Below are 18,097 nucleotides of genomic sequence, written 5' to 3' on the forward strand. Positions count from 1 at the left end.
CCATCACTCTCTGTATGTTTTTGGGCGGGTGGAGGTGGGAGGGAGTAGAGGGCATTTTTGGGTGTTTGTTTTATTTTAGTGGGAACTACACTGCTTCCTGACAACAGTCTGAAAACAGGCAAGAATGCCACATGACTCAATGATTCAACCCTGCTGCTTTCCCCTTCTCTCTCTCTCTCTCTCTCTCTCTCTCTAGATTGCACACATACACAGACACACACACTCACACACACACACACTGCCAACTTATAAACAGCACTCACATGATGCCAACCTACAAACCGCACGCACTGCATGCCAATCTCTGATAACAGCAAATGAAAGTACATCCATATCTACACCTCACACGATCAGCATTCAGAACATACCACTACACTCCTGTCTCGCTCACTCCAGACTCCAGAGCTTCAACAATAAGTATAAGGGCTCTCAGAGGACTGGCCTCTGACAATAAAACGGTGATGATTACAAATACAAGGCAGACTGGCGAGGCCTGCGGCATCTATTATAGTGCAAACGGGCCCCCAGTCTGTCTGCCTCTCTGACTGGCTGGTTGGTTGGCAGTGCATCAGTACTACTACTGCTGTTGCTGCCATGGCCCGCCACAACAATCGCTGGCTGAGCTCCTGAAACCAGCTCTTGGACCCCAGCCAGGAGCCTGTTTGCTCTACACCATTAATTTATGTTCACTGGAGATGGTGCAAGGTTGTAGAGAAGCTCTACAGCATAACTGCCCTGCTTGCCTGCCAAGCTACAGTAACAGTAAAGTGGGTGAGGGGAGTCGGAAGGAGCGAGGAATGAATGGAAGGAGAGGGTGAGGAAGGAGCCCTGGAGGATATGCAAGATATAGGCATCTGATTGTACCAAGCTCCATGAGGCTAAATAGCAATCACTCCCACACAATCCCAATGCACCTCCAGACTCAGCGAATCGACCAAAGAAAAGAGAGAGATGTTTTTCCAAATGCTATCATGCATAATGATAATAAGGTATCACTTTGATCCAATAAAGAAAATAAAACTGGAAAAAACGGTGTCCAATCTGCAGAAATATGCAAAACAAATAAGGATCAACTGAACTCAACCCATGGATCTATTGGAGTTTGCCAACAGATATACACACAAACTGTGTGTGTGTGCTGTGTTGCGGACCTGGTCTCATTTGTGGCCTGCAGCCATAGAGATGTGCCTATTTAATCGTCAGATCAAGTTCATGGCTTCTTTTTCCACCACACGGCTGCCCCTCCGCTTTCAAGAGAAGGAATACGATCCCTCCATCCTTACAGTGGGGGCCTGGTCTCCTCTCAGTCTCTACCTCTCTCTCATTTCCGTTGATCTCTCCTTCTCCTGCCGTACTCCATAGGCCCCAGCAGCTATCCCATTCTCGCTACACGCTAACCCGTCTGGCCTCGTTTCGTATCCTCTTCACTCCACCTCTTCTCCACTCTTCTCCTCTCATCTTCTCTCGTCCCCCTCTTTCAAAGTTTCCGCTTGAGCTTTAAGCCAGGTCCTAGAGGGCAGGAATTTGGCCTGGTTTTCCAGACCAGTCTGTTGGCTTTGTTGTGGTAACTGCCTGCTCAGGGGCACCCAGCTCTGTTCTGTTCTGCTCTCCAGCTCGCCTGATGTCAACACACTGCCACGCTCACTACTTGCTCTCAAGAAATCTTTAAAACATGTTGCAATGACTGCAACTGAGCCAAAGGATTATCCTCCTACAAAGGGTTATATTCCCTATTAAATTTCAATAAGTTAAAATTTTCAAGTCAAGTTTTTTTTTCGATAATTCTATTATGTTGCTTGTTGGAAGTGTGAGGTCTCTTGCCTTTGCGAGGGACTTTTAGGGCCTATAAGTAGATTATTAGAGGCCTGGTTTGCCTGTCAAAGCAGAGGACCCACCCACTTTGCCTGCATTGGACAACTTCATTTCCACACCACTTGTCACTGTTGCCAGTCATAAAGTCATTGGGAGCACATGCTATGGCTAAAGCGTAATGAACGAACTAAGCCTCTGAATAAACATCACCACTGGTTTAATGACGTATGTACACATTGTAAAAAAATCAATGATTTTTTTACACTGACTACCTGAAAACCTCTTGCATGGGTTTTGAGTATGGAACACAAAGGTCATCACCATATCTATTTACTCAAACATATGTTGTATATCTTTTTCAGTCCCTATGATTTCCAATAGGGAAAAATAATCTGTGCTTCCGAAATTCATTGTACAAAAAATGTTTCACCTTCTGACATATGAGGCTTTGTTTTTCCTTAGGCTTCATATATGTAAATAATTCTAAATGTTCTGCATTAAATAGGTCTAGGTTATTAGACACTATTCAGGCATACTGGGGCTTACAGTCCACTTGAAAGGAATGCTGGGAAAGCACAAGGGACCAATGACAAAACAGTAAAGCACTTACAACCTAGAGCCTGTTGATAAAGTCTGTTGGGAAAAGGACTTAATATTAACATACAGGGTCTCTTTAAGTTTATCCTCTTTCTCTATTGTGTTCTTTAGACTTTGTTTAACTTCCTAAGTCAAAGTAAAGTGGGGCTGATCTTCAATTGAAATAGAAACAGATTAATTTGTGTAGCAATGGACAGACTGAGGGAGAGAAAAGCAAGTGTGTTCGCTCCTCAAATAGAAGCTTCTGAGAGTTTCCACTTGACGGTTCTCCCTTTCATTGTGCATTAACTTAATGAGCATAAGTATTCAAATACACAACCAGGACCTCTTTTAACTCTTTCCCTTTCTCTTTCTAGTCTCGCCCTCTGCCTCTTTAAGACTTCACATTCTCGAGAGAAAGGACAGTACATTCTAATAGCGAGCCTCAGGACACAACAACAAGAGCACAACCACTTACAGAGGACAAACAAGAAACCCCCGGGGCCAGCTATGGAATGTCAAGCCAATTTGGAAGATATCATAGGACATTTGTAATGTCAATTCTTGTTTTCAGGTCAAAAATCAAAGGCAAACATGGTGGGTAACATTTGTCCATTACAGTGCGGGCAGGAACTCTCCCTCCCCCGCCAAAAAACAGCTGCAGGGGACACTTCCTGTTTGCTAATGATGCTAAATTTGTTCAAGTCAACCATGTCAAATTTTCTCTCCCTCTGAATGGACAGCTGGGGTGGAAAGAAACATTTTCTCTCCTCTCCTACAGTGTCTCCCTTTTCCTCTGTCCTCTGCCAGTGAGAGAAGCTCATAGGCCCGTAACAGACAAACACTTCAGATCATGTCCCTGTCAGTGAGACAGAGGAGCATAGCTGATGGTAACCATAGGTGCATTCATCTGAGATCACAAGTACTTCCATGGAACAAAGCCAGCCAAGCCCTGATCAGTCACCACCCCGTCCATACCTGTTGTGTTTGTTCTCTTTTGCTGAATACCGTTTTCGTCTTTCAGAAATGCACGTCTTCTGAGTTCTCCTTTCATCTAGGGGTGTATGAGTCAAGGAGATATCTCCTGTCATTGCTCAACACCCAGGGGCGGCTGGCTGCATGGGGCTGTGTGGACTGACAAATGCCCTCAGGATCTTTCACTTTCTTAATGTTCCTCAAAGCAGAGTCGACATGTGACGGTAGTTAAAATGCCTTTGTGAAGTGCTGCCGAAGAGAAGGAAGAGAAGAGAAGAGAAGAGGAAAGAAGGAGGGGCAAGGCAGGGATATAGCTTTTAGGCCTGGTTAATAGCAGCCAATCTTTAAGTGCATTCTTCCATCCTCTCCCTCTCTCTCCTTGTGGTGCTCTTAGGCTCAATCCTGCCTGGGGGCCGAGGTGACCTTTGACCTGGCTGGCCTGCCTAGCTACAGCCCTCTCGTTTGTTAGGGGCTTTATCCACTGACAAAGCAGGCAGGAAGTTGGCAGCCACCCAGCAGCCCCATGGGAGGATGACCATCAGCTAGCTCAGCTTACCGCTTATTACAGGATGGTGGGGAGCATGTGTATGTGTGTGTGTGTATATGTGTGTGTGTGTCCTTGTGCTCGCATGTGTACTTGCATATACTGTATAAGTGCACGCCTGCTTGTTTATAAAACTACTTGTGCACGTGCAGTTAGCATACTAGCAGCATACTTGTGATTGCATTCACATGTGTAGAAGAGCGACAAAATCAGAAATGCGGCTGATCTTTTTTTTTTTCCGTCCCGGCAATTTTTACTGTGCTAGCTAATGACACGCAAAGAATAAGCCTGGAAGCTACGAATGTCCCTGTCTCCAAGCTAACCCGATCAGATACGCATGTTAGCAACAATCAGGCAACCTTCCAGCCACTGGACTCAGGGGACCCCAGCACACTTCAGTCTCTCTCTCTCCACTCTTTCTCTCCTCCTCTCTGCAGCCTGCTCATCAGAGCGCTCAGAGCAGCTCACTAAAACATTATATCATAAGACACTTCAGTTTCACTCTCGCCACTCCATAAAAGTCAGGTAATTCATACTTCATTTATATACCGTCCCATTAATAAAGCTGATGAACTTTTACTCCTTAAATCTAATGGGCCATTTTGCCATGACTGCCAGCGCTTGCGGTTTTTTCTGTCACTCTCTTCTTCTTTCTACTCTACTAGTGCTTTGGAGAACGCTAATCCACAGTCACTCAGCCACTGCTCACGTACAGTGTTTTATAGGTGAAGAGAGAAAGAGAAGGATTTAGAGATTTTTCAGGCTTTTGACTGACCTCTGCCACAGACAAGCAGCGACACGTACCATACGGTGATTTATTGTAGCTTTAGGTCGTTGTCTCTCTCTCTCTAGCTCCCTCTGTATCCCTCTACCTTTCTCTATCTGGGCGCAACAGAGGGTCATTGACCTGCGGTCCTAAAGCAAGGCATGATGGCTCCCCAGCTCGGAGGCTGTTGACAAGCGTCTGTGTTCTTTTCAACAACTCGTCGAACCACCCCCCTACCCCTTCCCTTCTCAGGAATGTAACACAACCGCTCACTGAGGTAACCCAAGCCCCTCCCCTCTACCATCCTTCATTTACAGAAAGAGACAGAGAGAGAAAGAGAGTGAAAGCAAGACCAACTGGGGGTGTTAGACAGCTGTCCCCCATCTCCCCATCTAACTCTTGCTCCCTCTCTATTTCTCTTCCTCTCTTTAGATTTGCTTCTAGCCCACTGCCTGTGGAATAATTAATGATGCAATTGAGCCGAGGAGAGGATTCTGACCAGCAGGGGCCGTTCCTGAATGCCTGGATAGCCGTTTTATGGAAGGCCGGAAAATAGAGAGAGAGAAAGACACAGAGAGACAGATAGGCAGAGGAAGATAAAGATATAAAACAGTCAGACAACAAAAAAAGAGATTGTAAATAGTCTGTTCTCCAACAAGCCTTAAGTATTCCTCTCTGTTTTTGTCCCCTCTAGTCTAATCCTCCTTCCCCATCCCCCTCTCATCTCCTCCATCCTGATGGCGGGATTGGGGGGCCTGACCTGTCTGGTGATTGATGGTAATGTCTCAGGAAGTCATTTTCCCCGACAGCACCCCGCCGCCTTTCACCAGGCCTGGTGCAGAGGTGAGCCCATGACATGGACGCTTTTAACTCTTTGCTTACTCTCAGCCCAGATTTCTCTGACCCATCTATCTCACACACCACCTTCTCTCTCGCTACGCTTCATCCTCTGCCAACCACCACCCCTGAGCCCCATATTTCTGACAGAATGGCAGGGGAAAGAAAGTTCTACAGAACAAAAAAAGCAAGATTAAAAAGGTTTGCACAACAGTGAAAACAAGGGCATCTTGACAAAAAAACAAAAGCCATCTTGAAGTGGATCTGCCAAGTGGCCCCTAATTCAGGTTGCCGGGGATGGATCCCCACGACTCCATTACTGTCAGCGCTTACCACCTCTATTATGGCAATTAGGACGTGGTTCCAACACTGGGAATGCTTTGCTATGCTCTGGAATTGCTAACATCTGCCGTGTCTCCGCTCCATGTGTCAGAGTAGAGTTGTCTTTTCTTAAACACACATCTTTTTACAGTCACACTCTCTACTTTCCTTTTTCCCTTCTGTTTCTTCAACACAGCTCTCCACATTTATTTTCTTAATTCAGCTCAAACTGTGCCTTAAAGAGATCCCTCTCTGTTTGAGTCCAAATAACCTAAAATGATCCGTGAAGAGCCTCGCAGTTCCCATTTTCAATAGGCTTCATTAGTTTTTAATATCTAGCCAAGGAAAGGAGGTGAAAATGGCATGGAGATATTCAATGGAAAGGGACTGGTAGCCTATTAATCTCCCCCAAAGGATTGTGGGTTAATACATGCTCTTGCATAGGCAAACATGGCTGTGTGGTGAACACATCTGTCTGCCTGGATGGGCTACTTAATGAAACAGCCAGTGTTTGGCTGCTGAGATGGATGTTAGTCCCCCAGTGAAAAATGAGTTCTCTCTCCCACTATGCTGAGCCGTACATGATAGGGCTCCATTCAATTCACTGGAGACCTGACTGTGTCCCCGTGTGAGAGCAGCTTAAACAATGAGGGTGCTAGGCAGGACAGGCAACGCATGGCTACTAGAGCAAGTCTTCATGGAGATCATATCAGGGAATCCTAATGTGAACAAGAGTCTGACTGATCTGGGAATGAGAGAAGACAGAGAAAGACTAGAAGAGGAGTAGTACAGTAGACAGATAAAAAAGTACAAGGGAGGAGCGAGATGAAGGCTGAGCCACCTGGGATAGATAAGCAGGCTCAATGTGTTTGAGTGACAGTGTTTGTGTGTGAAATCTTTTGTGTGCGCGTGCATGCATGTGCAAGCATTCTTGCCTATCTGCCAGGACATGTGTGCATGTTTCGCTGTGTGTACGTGTGTGTATTCTGACAGTGTTGGAGGTGACCCCTGGTCAGGGAGTCCTGTAATAGGAGCTCACCTCCGGTTCTGCGAGCTCTCCTCTCAGTGTGCTAAACAGCCACCTGAAGACAGGATTAGCCATTGTGACCCGGCCCCAGAGGTAACTGAGATACACCTCCGGGGACAGACATGAAACACATACTGTCACGTGTTGAAGAGACACAGCCAGGTGGGAGGAGACAGACACAGATGAAGATAGAGGTAAAAAAAAAAAAAAGCTGTATAAAGGAGACAGGACGGGACAGGTGGTGGCAGGGATTGTAAGAGCAAACAGGACACCTATAAGAGGATGAATGCAAGTAGGATACAGTATAATGTCAAGCAAGCTAAGGTGAAGGTGTCAGTGGTGTTTGCCGTTGTCTAGTGAAAACAAAGCATCAGAGCGTAAGAGGATTGGACGACCTAACCCAGTGCCTTGGGGTAGTTGAGATTTGTGCCTGTATGGAAATTGATGCCTGTCAGCTTGTCTATGACTCATCTTTGACAGTATGCATGCATGTGTGTTTCTGTGTGCACATACACAAGTGTACGTGCTGTGCTGTGACAAATGAGCTGTGCTTAATTTGCGACTGATTATGCAGGCTGCTGGTGCCCTAAACCCCTTTGAACTTGTAATTGCCCCTGGTTTCAGTAATGAACATTAAGGAGGATTCAGAAATGTGTGGCTAATTACACATTTGCCCCCCTTTTTAATTTCTTCATCTTCATACTGGATGAGAAAAAGGAAAAGGAGGAGCAGGAACAGTAGTAGGAGGATGAGAGCCAAGGAGGAGGTTCTGCGTTGCGAGGCATACATTGCTGTTGTCGGCCCCTTTATCTAAATAATTGTACAAGCTGGTTTATGGGCTTTATAGAGGTGCTTTGTGTGTCAGTCGCTGCAGCCCTGGGGATATGGGGGACTAGCTTTCTCCATGATCAATATTCAGAGAGATTCACATCTGGAGCCAAGGCCTGCTCTACTTAGATTTGGATATATATTTTCCCCCCTTTAGTTCTCTTCTTCTTCTATCCATCTGCTTTTCCTTATCAGTGTGTGGTATAGCTATTTTCTGATACAAGGGTTGCTATCTGTCACACATTTGTGTAGCTGTACATGATCTTAGGAGGTTGAGGTTGCAGAGAAATTCAGAGATCTGAACAGACACTAACAACACATGGTTCAATATACTGTATAGGTACTGCATATACTGCTAGGCAGACCTACTTGAGCAGTGGAGAATTCTGGGTAAATGGCTGCAGTGCAGAGAGGGTCCACTGAAGCTAGTGAAGGGGGAAGTACTGGGGAAAGGAGCAACAAATTGACCCGCTCAGCTTCAGCCTCTGATGTGGACTGGGCTCTCTCTTAAAAGCCAGTCCATAAGTTCAGAGGGAAAGAGAGAGAGGATATCAATGGGGGAAAAAATGAAAAGGTGAGGAAGTGGGGGGAAGAGGTGAGAACAAGAGACATGGCTCCCAGTTATAAGGACCCCACTGTGCAGGAATCCCACTGCCTGCCCCTGGACTGAGCGCTGGGCAAAACAAAAGCATGCATTTGAGAGGAGTAGGCAGGGAGAGGAGAACAATCACACAAAATGGCAGAAGTGGGATTTGGTGCAGCCAGGGTCCCATGACAAACCAAACAGTGAAACACATGGTCTGTTTTTGATTTCTACTCGTTGCCTCCATCCCTCAACCTTTTCTCTTTCCTTGCCTCCCTCCCTTTATTTAGCCTGGTTTGCTGTTTCCACACTTGTGCTGCTCCTTTTCCCCTTTGCATTTTCTTCTCTTGGTGTGAGATGAATATCAAAGCACTGCTGGGGCAGCTTGGAGGCCTGCAGCAGAATCTCATTGGCCTCCATGGTCCCCAGCATGCAGCAGCCACCATTCTAGTAGCTCTTGCCACAACCCCGCAATCAACTGTGGGGGGATGAGGCTAGCCTGCAGGGCAGTAACCCTGGAAGGGTAAGGGGTAATTTAAGGAAACTAGCTCTAAGATGTGAAACCAAAATCCTCTTATACATTTTGTTATAAGTAAGATAACCCCAAAAGTGTAGAAAAGGGAAAACGGCACAAAATCAGCTTCCACCATCTTAATAACCCTGCTTTTCCACCGGCGGCATGTATGCTATCACAGACTACCTTGCGGGGTCCCTTATTACACATGACGTAATTCAACCCTATTTCTTATTGAGTCAGCTCAGCCAGGTCCTAGCCAACAGATCAGTGTTATGGCTACAGCAGCAGTGGATTGCGCTGCTGTGCTGAAGGCAGGGAAACATTCCCAGGCTGTGGCCTACTCTCAGTGGAGCATAGGGCCTTGCAAGTCTCTCACTGTTCTGAGCTGCGAGTTTATAAATCTGACTGCCCTCCACAGGCATAGCCCTGTTTATAATCTGCTGCGGTCAGGACATGTGCAATCACCTCTGCAGGGGCTGGTCAAATTCATGCTGTGCTCTTGGTCTTCCATGAGGACATTCCTGTTATAAATCCACATTTAAAGAAATGCACATTGCATCACATTTCAGGCAACACTCTCCTCCTTTGTTTTTTCCTTGCTGTTGTCTTACTGGAGGATATGTTGCAGGTTGCTCTTTTTTTTTTCTTTGGCAAACACTGTGGAGTTTCACACAGCTTAATCACCTCCATGCAGTGGGAACGTGTTGTAAACAGTCCCTTAGCGAAAGCACTCATTTCTGCTACTTCATTAAACAACCTGCATTAAGATGCAAACAGCAGGAATGAAAATTAACAGGGAGGGAGGAAACATGAGGTAGGGGGAGGAGAAGTGTTTATGAAGTAGATTATGCAGGAAGCCCTGCATTTTCACATGTGCAATAACATGATGCACATCTTGAGGATATGCAAGTCTATGGGAATGATAAGCACACACTGCAAAGTGTATGCAAGGTTAATGTGCTATGCTTTATATGTCAGTGGATTCCATGTGGGATTAGTTGGCTTTGAAGTGAAACTATGACAGACCTAGATTAGGGGGGAAAGTGTAAAGGTCTGATTTTGGAGCATGAAAAGAATTAGGGCTTATTACATTCTAATGCAGCATTGAACTTCTGGAACAGCTACCAACAACGCCAAAGCACATAGTAAACAGAGCTTTGACACACTAACACAGGAAAATTATAGCAAAGCTGCTTTGCAGTGAGATGGCAAAGTTGATGCGGCCCATCATATAATTATACAGCCTGTGAAAATGGGAAGTCACTGGATCTCTCTTCTAAATTTTCAGTCTGTTTTCTGAACTGCTATCTCCTTCTAGAGCATCTTGTTGACATGTCGGGATAATTTGTTGATGAGTCCAGACAAGGAGGGCGAGATTCTTGTGTGAAATTAAGAATTTCTTGAGAATATTTTCAGTGTAGTGTCAGTGTCTGCATTTGAGTGTCTTTCCCTGTGAGGTCTGTGCTGTGGTAGCCCCTCTGAGGGCCTGACTGGGGAAGAACAGATGGCAGACTGGCTTGTGGCTCTGTTTTCCAGGGTCGCTGAGCAGCCAATGTTAGAACACAGTGACTGGACAATAGCACGGCACCAACCCCTCTAAAAGATCTCCTCCACAGTCATTATCAATGATTTTCAATGACTCCCGTGCTAAACATCACAAAACTATCTTGTCATATTGTCACTAAAGTCTGTTCTGTAAACACACAAAGCAGTGGGTGTTGTCACAGAAGTAATGTGATGACTCTTTTTCCTGCGTCTCCCACTGATAGTCACACATTTGGGCAGTGGCAGTCAACCAAACTGTCGTCTGGGTTGCTACGGGTGACTAGAGAGCTGACTTTTGGGCTCCGAGGCAAACAAGCGCATGACAGATTAGTGTGTGGGCCTCCTCCAGGCTTCCACCTCTGTGACCCTTAGGAGCCCCCTCTTTACCCCATGCTCTTACCCCTAAACCCCCCTCCCTCCTTAGCCTTTGTCTCCACCTTCTCTTCATCCAAACTCACACAACTTAAGGAGGTGAAAAGCAAACATATTTTCAATGTACACCAGGGACACATAGCTTAGAGTTACATTTTTATAATTTTTCTGGCTTTCGAAAGTTCATTATACAATTATATTTTCAAAAATGAGTACATGTTACAAGTACGTGAACTAACTAAGCAAACATTTTTAAAACAACACAAATGCACTGTACCAAATATACTTATAAGATAAAGTGGGCACCAGCAAATATGGAATAAACAGCTTTCAAAAGTTCAATGTAAAAGAAGAAAGGCTTGGGTATTTCAAACTGTTTGCAGATGTGTGTCTCCACCAGTTAAATGCTGCTTGTACTGGAACAACACACAAGGATTAGAAGGACTAGAGGAGCTTAAACAAAACTGGGGATACTACGGAGCGGACTGTTTAGTCTACTCAAACAACATGCCCTCTTGTTTTGAGGGATGGACTCGTACACTTGTTTATCGTATGGGACAAACATCCGTTGCCAGGGTTTGCCTTTGCCTGCGCCCATGTCTCATGAATGACCCTAGCCGGCTCTTTTATATGCATCTATAAAGGGCGTTCGAGAGAGCAGCTAGGAGGGCTCGACCTGACGATGACACCCTGTTGTCATGGAGACTAATGCTATGTTGGGCTTGGATTGGGAGTTTGGGGGAAGGGGGGGTTCAGCCACTGTCACTAGTGTCTAATGATGTTTGCAGCACAATGCACTCATCTCCTCACAAAGTGTGTCCTCACTCTGGTTAACACCTGTATTAAAAGGGCATCGTTTGAGTGTTCATTTTATCAATTCAGCAAAAAAAACCAGTTTATGACTCAATTCTCACATTGATGTTACACATTTAAGTATTGTACAAATAACTATATTTCAATACCACTTAATCATACATAAACATTTCTCATGTGAACACACAGTTCTACTGCTCACAGTACAAGGACTTTCCAAATGACCAAGGGATATATCACTTCCCTTTCAAGGTGCCCAGGGGACCAATACACCTGGCTTAGCAGCTTAACAGAATTTCCCCAAACACCCAGGCCAAAGGGTGGCCCGGCACAAAACCTGAGACGCTTGATGCTTGAGAGGGCTACATACTTACTCATCTGACTGACCACTCTCTCCCTCTCAAGTCAATCCCTCCCTCCCTCCCTCCCTCCTTCGAGCTAACACATATACACGTGTGCAAACTCTCAACTGGCCTGGTTTGCACCTGAGGTCCCCTAATTATTTTCATAGGTGTTTTAAGGTTTACACTAGTCAAAAGACAAGGCCAGAGACCAAAATGGTATCTTTGGATTTGAGTGCTTCCTGTTTTCATTGCGAGGCTGACCCTTGTCTTTACAGGGGTGAGTAAAGGCTAGCAGGGGGCTAGCCCAGGGTGAGAGGGAAGGAAGAGCGGGAGCACCGAGGGGCTAATTGTGGATTTTAGTTTGCTTTTGCCAAGCAAAAGGGCATCACTTGTGCAACAATAAGAACAACTCCCTTCGCTGCCTCTCTCTTTCTCCATCTGCCACCCACTCTTTCCACTTCTCTTCTTCTATCTTACATTCCCTCCATCTACCTATCTTTCTGAGTTACTCCCTCTTCCCCTCCTGGATTTTGCAGTGCATGCGTTTGAAGTGCAGTAGAACATTTTACCCCTAACAGTGAAGTTTACCTTTCTGATAACATAATCTCCCTGTAGTATTGAAAAGCTTATACCAACAGTCTGGGATTTTCCTTCCCCTAATGTGGCTGGAAGACATCCAGAAACTCATGGGGAGGAGGGGGGGTATTAGAGAGAGAGAGAGAGAGAGAGACTAAGAGTGGGAGGGAGGATAGAAGGAGGGAGTGGAGAGACAGTCTGACCCTCTTCTGCCAGCTAACACCAGCTGATCTGTCCAGCCATTTGCCAATTACATATGGGGCATTTAAGGTTGCCAGCTCATATGCTCTCTACTGCATGTATATTTGGATGTAACATGAAAGAAGCAAGGTTATTACAGCTTCACCATAGAGTAATTGTGGAATCTTTGCATATTTTGCAAGATTTTTATGGGCAATAAAACTTTATTTTCCCCTTAGCTTGACTGTAGGATTGATGGTAAACATGAGTTGAAATTAGGTTTCTTTCTATATGTGACTGTCATGAAGAAAACCATCTTGTGACTTCTCCCAAGAGAGTGTGAGGTCAGAGTGAAGCAAGGGAGGGTGGGAGGGGAGAGGGAGAGGGCAATTTTGTTATACTGAATCTAAAAGCCAACAGTTGTTACTATTGGCCTGTGTTGTTTTTCTGTGTGTGAAGGGGGTTCCAGTCCTTTTGAGCTTTTCAGAAGATGTGACAATGGCTGGATGTTGAGAACATATGTAGAGAGACCCCTGTGGCTCATCGAAGAGGAGCTCCATGCTGGCCCCACAGTTTGAGAAAATACAAGGCCGCTCCTTTCACTCCTCACCCCTCAGTTAATGAATGCATGAATGGCAGAATGCCACTATAGGCCATTCAGGGGCCAAAGTCCCCAAGAATTCACCCTTGCACAAATGCATCCAGCAATAGCAAATACATTTGCTTAACAAATTAAAAGAAAGGAGAATGGCTAATGGGTGTGAGTGTGTGTGTGCATGTATTTGTGTGTGTGTGTGTGTGTGTGATAGAGAGAGACAGAGAGAGAGAGAGTTTATGGGTGGGAGAATTGGATGGTGAGAAGAGAAGGGGGATAATTCAATTAGTCCTCTTCTTCAGTAAAGAAATGAAGGCAGGTTAAAAGGGAGGGATTATTATTGGTACAAGACTGGCCAGGGCTTTACACAAAAGAAACAAATAAAGATTGGAGAGAACATCTACAAGCAGGGGATGTGATAAAGGAGAGGGGGACAGAGAAAAAGAGGGCCTTGAAAGCTCTGCTCTGTCTGAATTAACCAGCTCTCTGAAACATGTGCCTGTGCTCAACATTGGGCTTTTCCCCCTTCCTTTCTTTCAATTCAATTTTAAAACAATTCTAAAGAAAATTGTTGGCGACTCTTCCAAAAGCTCTGTATGCGTCATTCTGTCTTTCTCTCTGCATCTTTTGCAGAAGGGAGTGTTGAAACTATGTGAGGCTTTCACCAGGAAAGATGCCAAATCATGAGGAAATATTTAGTCTAAGCTCACATAAGGTGTGTATTTTTAAAATGTATTTTGTGCTATATACACATACAGTAAATTCCAATTCAGTAAAACATTTAGCCTTCTTTGTTTGTCCACTTCATACACAAACACCGCATTCTACTCCAAGCTCAAATAATGAAAAAAGTTTACCCTCCCACCCCTCCCTCCCTCCCACCCTCAACATCTGAATGAAGCCTGGTCTGTACGGTTTGGTGAGAGGTCTCCAGCCAGGGAGCGATGGAGCTGTGAACAGCTGTGAAGTCATTTTGATAATGATGAGAATAATAAGCATGCAGACTGGCGTGGTGGAGCCACTAAGGCCTGCAAGGCTCAGGGCTTTGCTGTTGCAGCTTCACTGCTCCTGAATAGATAAAAGTGATTAAAGCACTCCTGATTATCCCTGACCAATATGTAATGGATTTACAGCCCTTTCAATTAGGCCGTATTTGCTGGCCACACATTACTTGGGCTTTTGGTTAGGTAATCAGGGTACAGGGGCTTTGGGCTAGGAGTGGGCACTGGTGTGTGTGTGTGGGGGGGGGGGGTTGCAAGAGTACAGGGTGCACTTGACTGTCTTAAAAGTGTGGATGATCCATAAGGTTGAACCTCCAAACTTGGTCTCTTCTACTTTCTCTCTCTCTTCCTTTACTTCTCCCTTCCCCCTACACTGTCACTCCATCTCTGGGACAGGGAGCCACGTGCTCAGAGAGCAGCTTATGTGTCCTGGCGTGGCCACCTCCTCCTGAAATCTGACCTGGGTTTGCAAAATCAATACAGCCTGATGTTCTGATAATGTCCTGACATAAGGGAGGGTGGGGGGACATGTGGTCCATCCCATCATACTTGACACACACAGACAGAAAATCACACTTCAACATACAGAAAACAGCTAGGCAAAGCGTATTTAGCCAAACAAACTTTTCTCAGCTACAGAGGAGAACCATATTACCATGTACCATCTCAACCTCAAACATAAGCTAGAGTATTTCCAAGTCAACCAGATTTTAAAACGTGGAACGAGTAAGTCTTCGCTCATTCCAATGAAATAACCTACATATTTGCATCCATAACCATCTATAAACACAAGAACTACTAAAAAACATAAAACAAAAGTGGGATTGACTACAAGTGATTAGGTGTACAAAAAATCAGTGTACTGAACCTAAATCCTTACACACCTTTACACTCACAATCATTTTCTAGTGACTACCTCTTCTTCTCTTAGTCTGCCCCAAAAAACATTCTTCTTCAGGCCAAACAAACGTGAATGTCATGGATTATTGGTCCATCTCCCTCTTACTCAGAGTGTGCTGAGCAGAGTAAACATTCCAAACTGATTAGATTGACCTGGTCACTGTGTCCCTCTGACAGGTGGCTGACAGGTGAGCATCACAGCGCTGCTGTCACTCACTCCCTCAGTAACGACAGGAGTGTGCTTTAGGATGCTTTTTTTTTTAGTGTGTGTGATTCTACCTGGCTTGTATTCATACATGTGTTATTATTAAAAAATAATGGCTGAGCTTACCGTAAGATGCTGGAACAGCCACGCCCTCATGATATTAGTGGCCACCTTGGGGAAAATACCACGCTTTTTCTGCCTCTTCTTATCCTTGTCTGGATCATCGTCATCCCCTGTGCCAGGCGATGCAACGCTGTTGTCTAAGCCATCTCCTGGACGGAAACCAAACCCAGGGTTAAATAACATCCCAGACCACATCACACATCACAGACAATAAAAAAAATCATGATCTTAAATATCGTGAAGCTGAAACAGAAGTACACACAGTTAAAGCTGAGTTTAAGAAAGATGGATAAATGGATAAATACCACAGTTACCTACGAAGGAATTCAAAAACATTGCACTGAGGCCTAGAGAATCGCCTCAGCAAAGCCAGTGGTGTTTAGTGAAGATATGGAGGTAGGGGGATTTATATGGCCTTAGATGAAGGCCTGTACAGAGAGTGAGGGGTTTACACAGAGGCCTAGCAGAGTTGTTCTATACCCCAGAGCACAGGAGAGGGGAATAGGGGTTAATGACTCTAATGTTATGGTTGGACGCTGAAACACTATGTTCCTCATTCCAGTTCCACAGTAGGAGGAGGAGGGAAAGAAAAAAAAGTAGCGAGATGACAAAACAGGGACAAGGAGCCTTCATGTACAGTAGAGGCTTGGACTCATGTCATTAATTCAATTAAATTTGCATGCTTGACATAATGTAGAGTATTCTTTTCTATTTTCATCTTTTGAAGACAGCCAAAGGGGACAGGAAGGAGTTATGCAGACATATACAGTAATACGCGGACATCCACGCATCCATGTTGCGTGCACAAACAAAACTCAAAGGCGTTGATAATTCACGGCATCCAGTTGAGACGCATGAGCATTAAAGTAGGGATGTGATTTGAGGTAGTTCATTGTTGCACTTCGATGCACATAATGGACTCGTCTGCCTCCCCCACCCCACCCCAAAACCAGACTCTCTTAGTCTTCCTCTCCCACTCCCTTCCCTTGCAGCAACCCCTCCCCATTCCGCCACAAGATTAGCATGACAGGCCGGCGGCGGCTTCGCCTGCATTAATGTCCGTCAGTGTTTGATTTCAAGAGGAAAACATGCACATACCCAAGCACGATTTCTCTTTTAAATCGAAGTTTCCATCTTTGTCCCTTGCCTTTTCCTTGTTCCTCTTCCCTGGCATTAATTGTGCATTAGCAAAAATGATTTACTTTTAACAGTCATAGTTATTTTTTCTTGCCCCTGGGCACAAATGCCTTGAAAGCCTTCCTTGAGGGCATCTAAATTATGTATCTGAAAAACTCCTCCACTAAGGCAGGGAAGGACCCTGACGTTCTCAAAATTCAGACTCACATGTCCTCCTGTTTTTGGGAAGGCGTCAATCACAACCACCTATACAAGCCTTAATCTCGCATAAATATTTGAACTAATAACATTAAAAAAGGGGAAAGAAAAAGGATCCGACTGGTGGCGTAATCAAATGCAAAATAAATGAAGAATACAAGGACAGCAGGGGCCCTCACTTCTAACTACTTTCCTTTCGTTCTTCTTCTTTTTCCTCCCCGTTGTTTTTCCCTCTCTCTGTCTTTCTTTTCTTTCTGTGCACAGTGTTTTCCTTCGACATCATTAGTGCAGAGCCACGCGAAAGAGAAAAACAGAGAAGTGCCGACTTTGCGCTCCCTGTGTGAAGTTAAAGAAGCAACGGCCCTTCTGAAAGACATATGGCAATGGGGACACAGACTAGGGGTGTTGTAATTGTAGAATGGGCATTCATTAGTGGCAAATGCCGTAAATCCCAGGCTAAGTACAGATCCTTGTTCAGGAAAGCCTAAAACAATAAACTTTGGTCTGGCCATAGCCCTACCCTGACTGTGAGGGGCTTCCTGAGAAATGCGACCCAGACGGAAGTCGAGACTTACTCCCTCAGTTTGCTTCCAAACTTCAATAACAACACAACTAGTGAGCTGTGAATTTTAACCACCCTCTCCTTGTTTATCTGCTTTTGAGCTTCACTGAATAATGTTGATACACAGTTTGGTTGTTTGTTTGTGTGCCGCTAGGTTTTGTGTTGATTTTCGAGCTGGTCTCCAAATCCCTCTCCTGCTGTGAGCAGTCAGGCTCATCCAATGGAACCACACAGTGGCCAAAAGGCTGGCAGATTAATTTTATTGACGTTTCCATTTTCACTGCAATGTGATAGCCTCCCCCCTGGCCAGGGCCAGAGCGACCCATGCGTATTTACAGACTGACCTGTCACTTCATTACCCAGCATGCTCGCTGCCTCCTGCCCTAGCCTGCAAGGGTGAAACCAGACTCCAAGGCTTTCAGCTCTTCTCTCCCTCCGTCTTTCTTTCACATGAACATGGACACAATCATGTGTGCACAGATCAGACATGTGGCATTCAAGCATGGATTTTGTGTTTAGTATTAATAGTTAATTAATCGTTTTTTGATTTTTTATATATATGAAATATGTGTATTCTAAATAGAGTGTGGACAGAGAGTAAAAAGAATGAAACAAAGAAGAGAAATGAGAAGAAGCAGGAGGAAGGAAAAAAAGAAGTAGAAAAAGAATAAAGAAGACCCAACTTGCACAACCTCATTACATCTAAAGGAGAGCTGGTGCTTTGCATCCACCCCCACTCCTTTCTTATGAGCAAGAGAAG

The 18,097-nt window shown here is 45.0% G+C and overlaps 1 protein-coding gene across 6 annotated transcripts in view; it reads right to left on the reverse strand.

The window, feature by feature from the left end:
• Nucleotides 1-18,097, reverse strand: part of meis2a (Meis homeobox 2a) — a 192,029-nt gene that overhangs the window by 29,560 nt on the left and 144,372 nt on the right. For 5 of the 6 annotated variants that reach the window (XM_046062057.1, XM_046062055.1, XM_046062052.1 and 2 more), the window contains exon 8: nucleotides 15,444-15,589. In XM_046062057.1, coding sequence (XP_045918013.1) covers nucleotides 15,444-15,589 — 146 coding nt within the window. The remainder of the gene's footprint in view (nucleotides 1-15,443; nucleotides 15,590-18,097) is intronic. The other variant, XM_046062053.1, reaches the window with a different exon arrangement.

The sequence above is a fragment of the Micropterus dolomieu genome, linkage group LG11 (genome assembly GCF_021292245.1).
Source record: "Micropterus dolomieu isolate WLL.071019.BEF.003 ecotype Adirondacks linkage group LG11, ASM2129224v1, whole genome shotgun sequence".
Classification (NCBI taxonomy): domain Eukaryota; kingdom Metazoa; phylum Chordata; class Actinopteri; order Centrarchiformes; family Centrarchidae; genus Micropterus; species Micropterus dolomieu.